The sequence below is a fragment of the Crinia signifera genome, chromosome 1 (genome assembly GCF_055691185.1).
Source record: "Crinia signifera chromosome 1, ASM5569118v1, whole genome shotgun sequence".
Taxonomy (NCBI): Eukaryota; Metazoa; Chordata; class Amphibia; order Anura; family Myobatrachidae; genus Crinia; species Crinia signifera.
In genome coordinates this window covers 473,912,787-473,927,030 of record NC_139217.1, presented here as the reverse complement: position 1 = coordinate 473,927,030, position 14,244 = coordinate 473,912,787, and the positions used below count along the sequence as shown (strand labels likewise).

At 52.0% G+C, this 14,244-nt stretch overlaps 1 protein-coding gene across 4 annotated transcripts in view; it reads right to left on the bottom strand.

Annotated features, from left to right (window-relative positions):
• Nucleotides 1–4,104: 4,104 nt before the first annotated feature.
• The window catches only part of LOC146024343 (uncharacterized), a 41,087-nt gene continuing 30,947 nt past the window's right edge, over nucleotides 4,105–14,244 (bottom strand). For all 4 annotated transcript variants that reach the window (XM_083155443.1, XM_083155440.1, XM_083155441.1 and 1 more), the window contains one exon: nucleotides 4,105–12,757. In XM_083155443.1, coding sequence (XP_083011569.1) covers nucleotides 6,700–8,391 — 1,692 coding nt within the window. In that variant the 5' untranslated portion in view covers nucleotides 8,392–12,757 and the 3' untranslated portion in view covers nucleotides 4,105–6,699. The remainder of the gene's footprint in view (nucleotides 12,758–14,244) is intronic.

The window sequence follows — 14,244 nt, the reverse complement described above, 5'->3', positions numbered from 1 at the left end:
TGCTCTGCTCCTGGGCTTCCCTGGTAATGTATGATTGCCAGCACCTGTGGTGACACCTTTCTTATCAGTTACCTAGCTCCCCACAGGTGCTGGCAATCCTACATTATCCATACCTCCCAGCATGCCCCTCTCCAGGAGGACACAATGCTCTGTTCCTGGGCTTCCCTGGTAATGTAGGATTGCCAGCACCTGTGGTGACACCTTTCTTATCAGTTACCTAGCTCCCCACAGGTGCTGGCAATCCTACATTATCCATACCTCCCAGCATGCCCCTCTCCAGGAGGACACAATGCTCTGCTCCTGGGCTCCCCTGTAATGTATGATTGCCAGCACCTGTGGTGACACCTTTCTTATCAGTTATCTAGCCCCCACAGGTGCTGACAATCATACATTATCCATAGCTCCCAGCATGCCCCTCTCCAGGAGGACACAGTGCTCTGCTCCTGGACTTCCCTGGTAATGTATGATTGCCAGCACCTGTGGTGACACATTTCTTATCAGTTACCTAGCTCCCCACAGGTGCTGGCAATCCTACATTATCCATACCTCCCAGCATGCCCCTCTCCAGGAGGACACAATGCTCTGCTCCTGGGCTTTCCTGGTAATGTATGATTGCCAGCACCTGTGGTGACACCTTTCTTATCAGTTACCTAGCTCCCCACAGGTTCTGGCAATCATACATTATCCATACCTCCCAGCATGCCCCTCTCCAGGAGGACACAATGCTCTGCTCCTGGACTTCCCTGGTAATGTATGATTGCCAGCACCTGTGGTGACACCTTTCTTATCAGTTACCTAGCTCCCCAGAGGTGCTGGCAATCATACATTATCCATACCTCCCAGCATGCCCCTCTCCAGGAGGACACAATGCTCTGTTCCTGGGCTTCCCTGGTAATGTATGATTGTCAGCACCTGTGGTGACACCTTTCTTATCAGTTACCCAGCTCCCCACAGGTGCTGGCAATCCTACATTATCCATACCTCCCAGCATGCCCCTCTCCAGGATGACACAATGCTCTGTTCCTGGGCTTCCCTGGTAATGTATGATTGCCAGCACCTGTGGTGACACCTTTTTTATCAGTTACCTAGCTCCCCACAGGTGCTGGCAATCATACATTATCCATACTTACCAGCATGCCCCTCTCCAGGAGGACACAATGCTCTGCTCCTGGGCTTCCCTGGTAATGTATGATTGCCAGCACCTGTGGTGACACCTTTCTTATCAGTTACCTAGCTCCCCACAGGTGCTGGCAATCATACATTATCCATACTTACCAGCATGCCCCTCTCCAGGAGGACACAATGCTCTGTTCCTGGGCTTCCCTGGTAATGTATGATTGCCAGCACCTGTGGTGACACCTTTCTTATCAGTTACCTAGCTCCCCACAGGTGCTGGCAATCCTACATTATCCATACCTCCCAGCATGCCCCTCTCCAGGAGGACACAATGCTCTGCTCCTGGGCTTCCCTGGTAATGTATGATTGCCAGCACCTGTGGTGACACCTTTCTTATCAGTTACCTAGCTCCCCACAGGTGCTGGCAATCATACATTATCCATACTTACCAGCATGCCCCTCTCCAGGAGGACACAATGCTCTGTTCCTGGGCTTCCCTGGTAATGTATGATTCTCAGCACCTGTGGTGACACCTTTCGTATCAGTTACTCAGCTACCCACAGGTGATGGCAATGCTACATTACCAGAGAAGTCCAGGAGCAGAATATTTTCTACCTGAAGGAGAGGGTCAGGTAGGCAAGTATGATTTAATAATGTTCTGTTTTTTTCACATATCAGATACTCTTTTCATAATGCTACATGTATGCAGTCATTTGGTTTATAGTAAATGTAAATCTGGTTACATTTATTTTTAGATTTTTTTTTTTATAAACAGTTCAGCAGCTCAGAGACTATTTGTAGGGGTGGGTTTAATCATTTTTTAGACAAACCAGGTGGTTTTATGCGGATTAATTCTTCCACACTCACATCACAAATCCCCAGGTGTGTCCTGTTATGACAGAATATTAGAATATTAGTATTTTCTGCCCATTCAGGGGCAGATTATTTGGAGAGGGGGCTGTGTGCATTGTCTGAGCACTCTACACTGTTGCTAAGTACATAAAGGCCAGGAACTCCCTGAATCGCGAAATCAAGCTCGCAAAAAAGCAATACGCCAACAAGCTGAAGAACAAGCTCTCGGCCAACGACCCTGCGACAGTCTGGAGAAGCATGCAAGCCATCACCAGCTACAAGATAGCCCCAAGGCCGGCAGCAATGCCCCAGGAACTGAACAACAAACGAGCTGGGCATGTAACATCTGTTACTGCAGATTCGAGAGGAGTGCCCCGAACACCAGCCCTCTCCCTGACCTTAGCAGGACTGCTCCACCACCTCTTCCCCCTAGACCTCTCTCTCCTCCAGGTGGACCAAGAAGAGGTAGAAGCTTTATTCAAAAGGGTCAAACCAAGCAGGGCCGGTGCTAGGGTGTCCGGCGCCCTCCTGCAAACCATAAATGTTGCGCCCTTTCACATTTCCATTGCAACAAGCTGCAGCCCGATTGTGGAAGCATATGCAACATGCGATCCTATGGAGGATCTCGGATGCATGTACATGTATGCATAGACCATCTCAGTGCTGTGTCCGCAAAATTATGCAGGCACTAAAGGTGCCCATACACGCTGTGAGAATCGCATACGTTATGTGCTAGATGGCACTGCATGGCATGCATGCAATGTGTGTGCGATGCGATCCGAAAGCAGTACAAAAAGTATGTGCAGCTATTGCAGCATGTATGGCCACCTTTAGGCACATAACCCAGCACATTATTTAAAAAGTGTCTAAATTAATATAAAAAAATCGACAATTATTAAAACATTTGTTAGAAACGTATAATAAAACTCATTTTTTTTTGCTGTTTAACTGAGGACGCCATTACACCCCTCTCGTGACTGAGGGGGAAAGGAGGTGAGAGAAGGAGGAGATGGAAGAAGAGGGGAGGAGTGTTGAGGACTGGCAGTGGCACTGGCACAGCACACTGAGAAGAGGGAAGGAAGGGGAGGCGGTGCAGATGCCTGTTCATCATTTGACTGACAGCTGACAGGCTCAGGGAGCAATGGGTATGGGATGGATCCGGACATGACATGTCATCCAGGCATTCCTCAGACAGCGCTACATGCCTCAGCGCAAGTGTCCGTGAGGAAGAGGGGGCAGGTCGCCTCTCCATAGTGCCACCCACTGTCAGCCAGGCACTGCGGGCTGCGTGCAGGCTGTGTGCACTCACAGTGCAGGGAGCAGCTCTTTATACTGCCGCCCGCCCGCTGTCAGACAGGCACTGTGGGCAGCGTGCAGGAGGCAGTGACAGTGAGGGCTGAGGCAGCTTTAGCAGAGCAGGGAGGGAGACAGCGCCTTTTTCAGCATTGCGCCTCCCTGCTTTGCAGGAGCTGCTGAGTGGGTAGCGCCGGCCCTGAAACCAAGAAAGGCTGTGAGCCCTGACAGAGTGTCCCCACCCTAAAGACCTGTGCAGCGCAGCTCGCCCCCATCTTCGCTGCAATCTTCAATGCCTCACTGGAAACGTGCAGAGTCCCCGCCTGCTTTGGGGCGGGATTCTCTAAAATCCGCAGCCCTCTTCGTTGGCCACCGCATTTCTAATGACCGCACATTCTCTAAAATATGCGGTCATTAACGCAAGGGACAGCTCTTGCGGTAAGAGCTGTCCCTTGCGATGCGGCACCGTTGCTGGACTTCCGGGTCTATGACCCGGGAGTCCGTCTGCGCATGAGCAGACTGACGCGCCGGCCGCAGGGCATGCTGGGAGGTATCCGTGACGGATCCCTCACACACCGCTGCGGTAAGAAGCCCATAGGCTTCTGCAGGGAACCGCCAGCTTTTGCTGGCGATTCCCTCCGCAGCGGTGACACTGCGGAGGGAGGTTAGAGAATACAGAAATGCGGTAAAAACCCCGATAACGGGGGTTTTACCGCATTTCTATAATAGAGAATCTCGCCCTTGTTCCGGTGCCCAAGAAGTCACCTGCAAAAGACTTAAATGACTCTCAAGTACTCAAAAGACTGGTACTAAGGAACCTTAGAGAAGTGACCAACTCCCATCTAGACCCCTTACAGTTTGCCTACCATGCAAACAGAAGTGTCAAGGACACAGTCAACCAATGGCTACACTACATCCTCCAACACCTAGATCACCCTGGCACCCACGCGAGAGTCCTATTCATAAACTTGCCATCGGTAATCCTTATGCCCCGCCACTTTAATAACTTATCTAACTTAACTAACTTATACTAAAATAAAGAGACAGACACAAGTGCTGGCGTTTCAATATGAATGTCAAATTTATTATTGACAACTATTTATATATATTGATCTTATAAAAGAGGGTGGCGGCCCTAAAGAACGGTCATAGAGAAAAGAAGGGTAAGATGACATCACACCATTCACACAGCGTTGGTGTTCAACTCTCCCACGCAACCCACCCATGCGGATGGTGCAGCCCATCCCCTGTCCAAGGGGCATGGGCTCGTGGCGTATCATTGAGGGGAGAGCGCACCCCACTATCCTCATATCAGCATTTGAACAAGGACCGTTCTTTACCGCCACAAGCCAAGCCTTAGGCTGCAGCACCGCCACCCTAACGCTCAGCACTTCTACCTAACAACCATAACTTCAAATAAAAACCTCTAAACAGGTCGTCCAGGAATATCTCCATTCCTTCGGGACTTAAATGGACACCGTCCGGCCTATACAGGGAACCCCGCTTATAGACGATGGAGTCATGCCTGATGACACCACCGCTATTCGCCAACAGGTATCGCTGCACCGCAGCATTGACCTTTCTCCATGCGCCATCCAAGCGGGGCCCTGACCTGGCTGTCCTCCAGACCCGCCTGGGGATCATGGAGGACCAGACCAGGCGGCAGCAGGGGAGCGTCTGGGCTATAATATGCAGGTCCCTGATAATAATTGACCGCAACTCTAAGGCAGTGCATCGGCCTAGATCGTTTCCGCCCAGGTGCAAAATTAGCACCTCAGGGACTCCAAAGTCCCGCACTGACCGTAGCAATAAGCCCTGCAACGCTCCCCAAAGCATGCCACGCACTCCCAACCATCGAACCATTCGAGCTTTTGCACGCATACCCCCACTCAAACTTTCACACGCTTTTGATGCCCAGTGGACAAACGAGTGTCCCATCACCCACACCGTCTTGACGTCCCTGCGACCTGCAAGATGTAAACAGGTTAGGACGCATGCCATCACATCTCGCCGCTCCCAACAAATCAAACACACTGGAGAGGGAGAGAAGAGAAAGGAACCGTAGCCGACCAGACCTTGAGGCACACTGCACAGAAAACCCCCGGAGTAAACTATCCATGACGCCATGTCAAATTGTAATTCAGCCGAATTGTGCCCCCGGGGGAAAGTGGACCACCTCAAGACTCCCGCTAAAGTGAGACGAGTACTTATGCGTCCAGTCGGCTACAGTCAGGCAGTTGGACAGATAGACCAGGCCGAATGTATCTGCGGAATGCTGCCGAACGCCATCGACCCAGAGACTGTATCTCTGCGTCGGATTGACCCCCAGCAGCGGCAGATGTGGCCGCCCCAATCCGAAAAGAGTGTGTTCCAAACTCCCTCGGATCAAGGCCAAGCGAAACCAGGGCACGCCCCAAAACGTGGCAGAACTGGTATTTGGTCAATGAGGAACCATCCAAGTGCATTAGCCACGCCCCCGGGCAGTCAGGCCGCAACAGGGCGTAGGAACTGGCCATCGCCACTGGGCATATCCCTTCCACCGGGCACGGCTGCAATGACAGCCATTGACCTCTCCCAGCCTGGTCCGTCTTGGAACGCCGGACCCGGCACCAAACCAAGTCGACCTGAATCACCACGTCCTCTATCGACAGAGGCGAAGGCCGCTGCCTTGACGGGGCTACCAGCTCGCCAACCCTGAAAGCTCCGTGGAAAGCCATAGCATATGCCAGGCGAAACAGCCGGACCTCATAATCGGAATGACAGATATCCCTCACCGCTCCCAATAAAGGAGGCAGCAGGGACACGTCTATGGGCCGCCTGCTATCCGGAGCCACAGGGCAAGCGCGGCGCCAGCCCCTCAAGGCTCTAGACACCACGAAAGACCGGCCGGGGTCCGATCTCCCATACAGCGATGAGAAGAACGACACACCGGCCAACAGCCGTCTCACGGCCGACACAGTCTGCCCCCCGGAGTACAAACTCCACACAAAAGCCGTCATGGCATCACTCGGGGCCTTACCTGCTTGGGATGCGGACAGTCTGAATTGTTCCCATTCCAGCCAGCCAGCTTGGTAACAACGCAGCGTCCTGGGGGCAATAGCCCGCATGGCTAGTTCCTCCATGCCTGCCTGATGACCTGCCAAACATAAGGAGGACAGAGCTCACCATTCAATTCGGCCCCTGGCGCCAGGGACCAAAACCTAGCCCAGTCACGTCTGGACAGGGCATCGGCAATCGAGTTGTCCACCCCTGCCACGTGCCTGGCAACAAAATGCAAGTTAATCTGCAAACATTTCAAAACAAGGCGGGCCAACAAACGTACTACCGGCAGCGAAGACGAGCTCTGCTTATTGATGGCCTGCACCACCCCCAGGTTATCACACCAGAAAGTGATGCAGGCATCGCGCAAGCGGTCGCCCCAAAGTTCTAAGGCCACCACTATTGGGAACAGTTCCAGCAGTAGCATGTTCCTGGTGAGCCCCTTCTCCGCCCATTCGTCCGGCCATGTCGCAGCGCACCAGGATCCATGCAGGAACGCGCCGAAACCAATACCCCCGCGGCATCGGTGTATAGCTGCAAATCCCTACTGTTACTTGCAGGGCTAGGCCACAACAGTACCCCGTTGAATTCGCGCAGGAAAACTTCCCACACTCTAAGGTCTCTCTTGAGCTCTGCGTTCAGGCGTACAAAGAACTGGGGCCTATTGGGGCCGGACATGGCGAGTTCTAGTTTTCGGCAGAAGACCCGGCCCATGGGGATAACCCGGCACGCGAAGTGGAACAGTCCCAGTAGGGACTGGAGCTGGCGCACCCTGAGCTTGCCAGAGGCCAGGGACTGGGAGATCGCCCCCCGCAGCCGTGCAAGCTTATCGGAGGGCAACCTGCAGCACCCGGCCTGCGTGTCAATCTCAATACCTAGGAAAGACAAGCACGTAGTCGGCCCCTCTGTCTTGTCTGCCGCGATGGGGACTCCGAAGTAGCCAAACAGCTGTTGCATTGCGTTCAGGAGAGCCCCGCAACGTGGGGAATCAGCCGGGCCAACGCACAGGAAGTCGTCCAGATAATGGGCGACCCCTGTCTCGCCCGAGCTCTCCGTGACACACCAATGCAGGAAGCTGCTAAAGCATTCGAAGTAGGCGCAGGACACTGAACAGCCCATGGGCAAGCAACGATCCACGTAAAACCCGGAAGGCAGCTTGAACCCCATGAACCGAAAGGAGTCGGGGTGCAGGGGGAGTAATCTAAATGCTGACTCCACGTCCACCTTGGCCAGCAGCGCCCGCTTCCCAAAGCTGCGCACTATCGTCAAAGCCTCTTCAAAGGATTGGTATCGTACATGACACAACTCCGCCGGAATTGCGTCATTCACTGATAGCCCCGGGGGGTGGGATAGGTGTTGTATCAGACGGAACTTGCCCTGCTCTTTCTTGGGCACCACCCCCACCGGGGACAGGACCAAATTCTGAACCGGGGGTTCAGGAAATGGGCCCACCATCCTCCCTAGGCTTACTTCCTTTGCCACCTTCTCTAGGACTACGTGGGGCATATCGATGGCAGATTTCAGGTTTCTAGGACACCCAGATGCCACCTCTCCACGGATGGGGAGACGGAATCCTTGCGAGAAACCTGTGGCCAGAAACTGTGCCTCCTCCCTGAGGGGGTACCGCCCCAGCCAAGCGGCCAGGCGGTCACCCCTCACCGGAGAAGGAGCCTTACTGAGGAGGGGCTGGAGCCGGGGCTGCTCCGGCATTATTACTGGCAGCCCCGCCCGCTTGCTTGGAGCGCGGGCAGTCCTTGACCGAGTGCCCTCCCCAGCACTTGGAGCATTGATGTTTAAATCTGCAGCGAGCACCCGCTGCGCATCCTGCCCTATTAAAAGCAAAGCATCTCCCAGCTGCCTGCCCTCCACCTGCGCCCCCGCGAAAGGACGAAGGGCCCCTGCGCGGGACCGCCGGCGCTGCCGGGGCCGCGGATGCAGCAGTCGCAGTGGTCGAAGCCGATGGCTTCTTACCCATCCAGACCTCGACATCCTTGGCCCCGAGAGCCATGATCTCGCAACCCGACTGCTTTCGCCGGAATTGCTCATCATAGGCCCGCCATACGCTCTCGCCATCATCCATGTACATGGCATGCATCATGTGAATGTACCTTATCACATTCATATGTTCCTGGGGCCTGGTTTCCAAATAGCAAGCCGCGAACATGAATAGTCCCACTTGCCACCTCTGGTACGTGCAATAAGCAGCCTCCCCTATGCCCCCTCTGCGCTTCGCTGCGCGATAATCTTTCTCATCTTGGGCAGTCATGGTGAAAAAGCTCACGTACTTGCCCTCCCTGATGCGGTCCCTGACGCTACGCCGCAGGCCTCTTAGCACCGCGGTATTTTCGCAATGTACTACCTGTCCCCTGGGGAACAGCGGGGAGCCTGAGTCACCGCTAGAGGACTGGGATCGCCTGCGGCGTCTCCCAGAACGGCGGTGCCTGCGTCTGGACCTATGACCCCCTTCCTCACCGGACGTCACTGATTCGGACCCCGATGACGAGGAGGTATGGGAACGTCTACGCCTGCGCTTTTTGTGTGTGCTAGAGGACCCACCTGGAACAGCTCCTGCTGTGGACGCTCCTGTGGACCCCGAAGGACCGGCCACCTCTGTCGGCCCTGCTGCCTCGACACCCGCCAGCCGTTGCGGTGTCACTGCTGGGCCCGGGACCGCGGAAGGAATGGAACCCGTTGCCGCGGGTGAAAAACCAAGGGCAGCCATCACGTGAGCAGCAGGCCCTCCGTCAGCCATACTACCAGCAGAAGGGATAGCGGGGGGAAGGGACCCCGGTCCTGTCCCGGTGGGTGGTGCCGGCAGCTGACCCGCCTGCGGTGTCAGCATAGCCACTAGCTGTCGCACCACAGCCATGTCAACAGCCGGTGAAGACGTCTGCGCAGGGGGAGGGGCTGGAGCAGCGATGTTAGACTCCACACCCTGTGATGGCCTATGGCCCTGTGGCAACAGGCGGGCCCTGCTGAGCCACCTACTTCTAGCTCTCTGCAGGGGAGTCATGGGGGGAATTTATAGAGGAAGAGAAAAGGCTGTCATGAGTGTGGTGCACTCGGAAGAGAGAAAATTATCATAAAAAATAACTTTTAATATTTAATTTTAAAATGGCGACATATAAAACACAACATACATGAGTAGAAATGGGGTAAGAATAAAAAGGAAAAATAAAGAAAGATTTTTCCTGCTTAGTGAACCCCGCTATCCCTGAGGTGTATCGATTGGACTGGTGCACAACGTGTGTCTTTTATTGTACTCACTATGGAGTTGACACTTGTGTGCGCTTATCCTAATTAGTGTAGGTCCCCTTGAAATTTAGATCAAGTCTTATCAGGTGGATTGGGTGCAATATCTCCTGGTGTGTACTTAGTGCTATGGTAATAAGTAAGTTAATATACAATTCTTGTGCTGACAAATATTTGCTCTCAAACTGCAGGGAGGTTTTAATGTTGATTAACAATTGTCATGTAAGAGACGCATATGTTTGTGGGTCAAAATTCTCAGTTATTACGAGTATCCCTACAATGTGGGTTTCTCCAAAAACTGTCTATCTTGACCTCATGCGTCCTTTGGTGACAGAAGCCGCTGTCCCTACAGGCCTGTGGGGAAGCGTGGTATACGTAGTTCTCTAATGTGCATTCAGTGTTTTTCACAATAGTTGGCTCTCACACGATAGGTATGATAGATTGCCTTTCTGTTTAATAATACTCTTTCACTTTAGAGGCGCATGGGTTTTAAAGTCAAAATTCTTCAGTTTATTAGGTGTATTCCCTCTGATGGGGGCTCCTCATAAATTATCTGATTATTTTTTATGATAATTTTCTCTCTTCCGAGTGCACCACACTCATGACAGCCTTTTCTCTTCCTCTATAAATTGTGTCTAATTTCTGTCTTAGTGGTAGCACACCCCAAGAAATAAAAACTCAGTGAGTATAAAACATATAAAGGGGTACGAAATATATATATTCTATTTTTGCCTGTGCGATTGGAAAAAAGTTTTGTTTTGAGTCATGGGGGGCCCCGCCGGCAGGCGCCGTGGGGTTGCTGGCAGTGGAGCTGTAGCTCCATCAAGCGCTACGCTGGTAATGGCAGGAGCTCCCTGCGCCCCCCTCCCCGCCGGTCTCCTGGATGCTGGGGGAGTGCGAGCACTCTGGGCCTGCTGTGGAACGCTGCGCGCTGCTGTAGCCCGGCGGCCATCTTGCCGCACTGTGGGAGCGCCTATCGCGTGCCCTGCTGAACTCCCCCTCGACCTGGTGCCTCTCCTGGGACCCGCGCTGCCCCCAGGGGAGCCTCCGCTACCCCCGGCGGGCGCACTAACCACCCTGCGCGGTCGCGGCCTAACGCCGCGGGTGACCGCGTCATCAGCCGATGACGCGGCCCCCCTTGCGCCCCGCCGCGCACCCGGTCTCACCGCCGCTCTGCCTCCCCGCCCAGCCGGCTCGCCGCCAGCCGGGGCAGGATCAGAGGGGGAGCCCTGATCCAGGTAACGGGCGGGTGGGTTGCGCAATCTACGTGGGCGCGGCATAACTAGGCCGTACTGCTGAGGAGCATGCTGCAGGGACGGAGAAGGCTGTCAGAACCCCGGAAAAGAGCGAGATAGGGGAGAGAGAGGAGAGAGATATATAAAGAAAGAGGAGATGTGAGGATTATGAGGGATATAAGGAAATCAAGCAGAATCAAAGTAGTTGTACAGGAGGGGGGTTCTGAACACACCTTACAGCCAGGAAATTCGGACCAGAGAGGCAGATCACCTGACCCTCTGGCTATTCCTAACTGCAGTAACTCCTCCCCTGCTCCCTAATTGGCTATTTGCTGCAGCATCATAGCCCCCTTAACAAACACAACTTAAAGTGCAGGCATCTGGGATTCCTTCAGCAGTTTATGGCACCTCTAGCTTAATCAGCCCTCGGTTCTCTACAGCTCAGCGTTTAACACAATCTCCTCCTGTATCCTGCAGCCCAAACTTCTCGCCCTAGGAGTTCCAGAACCAACATGCTTCTGGATTGTAAACTTCCTAACAGCTAGGGAACAGGTGGTGAAAGCCGGAGCCTACACGTCCACCTCACTCATGATCAGCACTGGTGCACCCCAGGGATGTGTCTTCTCCCCCCTGCTCTTCTCCCTCTACACCAATGTAGCAGTCAGTAAAAATCATAAAATTTGCAGACGACACCACCATAGTCATTGGCCTAATTGAGGAAGGGGACGAGACCGCATACAGAAGGGAGGTGGAGAGGCTAACCAAATGGTGCGACATTAACAACCTCAACCTGAACCCCGCCAAGACAGTTGAAATGGTGTTAGACTTTAGAAGAAAACTGAACGCCTAGTCATCTCCAACAGCCGGGTACCACAGGTTGAGACCTTCAAATTCCTGGGGACAAGAGTATCCTGCAAACTCAAATGGGGCCCCAACATAAACACTACCATCAAGAAGGCCCAGCAGCGGCTGTTCTTTCTGAGACAACTCAGGAAATTCGACATCCCACAAGAGCTGATGCGTATCTTCTACACGGCAATAGTGGAATCCGTTAGGAATGCCTCTGTCACAATTTGGTACGGAGGGGCACACGAGTCTGACAAACGCAGACTGCAAATGGTGGTGAGGACAGCAGAGAAGATCATTGGGGCTGACCTCCCCCCTGTACAGGAACTACACTCAACCAGGGTCAAGAAGCATGCGGAGAAGATCGTGGCAGACAAGCTACACCCTGGACACAACCTATTTGACATTCTCCTATCAGGTAGACGCTTCAGGTCGATCCCTGCCAAGTCATCCAGACCCGCGAGCAGCTTCTTTCCAATAGCTATCCGCCAACTGAACAATGCACTACAAACTAATGCAAATCGATTCGTCTAACTATGCTAACCGTAAATACATGATCTGTCCGCAGTATGTAATTGTCTATCTATGCTCATCACTGAAACGTAAGACTTCCACTGTATGTATGCGAAACAGTTGCAATATCTTCGTACTGTATGTCACGCCTTCCCAGGTGTTCCCTTGCTTGTAGCTGCACCAAAATCCGCAAAAATTCCTAGTATACGTGAGTATACATGGCCTATAAAGTCGATTCTAATTCTCATAAAATGTTTTTGCAGCAACAGAGTAACTTGCAGGGAAAACCAATGGCAACCTTACTACATATGATCCAATATCACTGTACGTGTGAGCGTTACAAATCTGATCACTCTCTGATGCTTATTGCAGAAGAGCTGACACTTCCTCCCAATCTCCCATGAATTATACAGTATTTACTTTTCATATAATCACCAGATTTTGGAGTCAGCTAAATTTTTTATTTCAGCTACTGATCCAATTTACAGCATCATTTCAATATTGTGCAATTTATGGGACACCGGGCCGTGCTGCTAAATCATTTCACAGGTTATTTGATTTTTGGAAATTCATTCCCCGTATCTTCCTCTCCGTCTCTTGCTGACTGTCCTCTGTAACAGACAAGCACACGGCATTATTGGCTTCTGAAAATGAAATCAGTATAAACTATTGTTATAGACTAAAGGGAGACCCATTATTTTATGTCTTTTATTTGAGGTTACATATCAACAGTCAGATACCCTCGCCAAGGGCGTAAATAACATAGGTGCAGGGGCTGCAGCTGCTCTGGGGCCCAGAGCTGAAAGGGGCCACCTTCCCTGTCACAGGGGGTTATTCTGGTTGGTGCGGGCGGACCGGAGGTTTTTTTCTTCTGCGCATGCGTATCATTCGCTATGCGCATGTGCGGCGTCAGCAAACCGCTGATGAACGGACTGTCCTGAGCGAAAAATCGTATCCGCAATCACACGGTGACAGTGGGCGTCATGTGGGCATTTTTAGGGGAGAGGCTAGAAAACTGGGCATATACCTGGGCGTACACTGAAACTGCACGGAGGGACAACCGCCTCATTCGGCGAGCGCAACGTGCATTTTGGGCCAGAAACTGTCGGACGCCAAAGAGTGCTCCATACCACTCTTAGAGTTACCGCGGACGCCCTGGTCTGCTAATTAACGCCAAATACAAGTACATTGCATACACCTGACTGCAATATTAAGCCATGCTGCAGCCTATTAAGTGAAATGCCTCATGTCAGTATTATTTATTTATTTATTTATTTACAGTTTCTTATATAGCGCAGCAGATTCCGTTACAGTTTCTTATATAGCGCAGCAGATTCCGTTGCGCTTTACAATAGTAGACAGTGATAAGACAAACTGGGTAACAACAGACAGACTTGGAGGTAGGAGGGCCCTGCTGCAAGCTTACAATCTATAGGGATATAGGGGGGAAACATAAGGACAGGCACCAGTAATAGCATAGCAGTTACAAGTCCAGAAAGGAAGCTATATAATACATAAGTGCCTCGGAGGGTTAAGCATGTAGAACTTTAATATGATAGGCTTGCCTGAAGAGGTGAGTTTTCAGGGAACGCTTGAAAGTTTGGAGACTGGTGGGGAGTCTTAATGTGCGTGGAAGGGCATTCCATAGGATGGGAGCAGCCCGATAAAAGTCCTGTAATAATGAATGGGAGCTAGTGATCCGTGCAGAAGAGAGACGCAGATCTTGTGTAGAGCGTAGTGGTCGAGATGGGAGATATTTTGTGATAAGTGCAGAGATATATGCTGGTGCAGTATGGGTAATAGCTTTATAAGCAAGTAGAAGTGTTTTATATTGAATACGGTAATATACAGGCAACCAATGGAGGGACTGGCAGAGCGGATCAGCAGACGATGAGCGTCTTGCAAGGAAGATCAGCCTAGCAGCAGCATTTAAAATTGATTGCAGTGGTGAGAATCTGTTCTTGGGAAGACCAGTTAGGAGACTATTGCAATAATCAATGCGGGATATAATGAGTGCATGGATAAGAGATTTGGTAGTGTCTTGTGTGAGATAGGGTCGTATTTTGGATATGTTTTTTAGATGCATGTAACATGATTT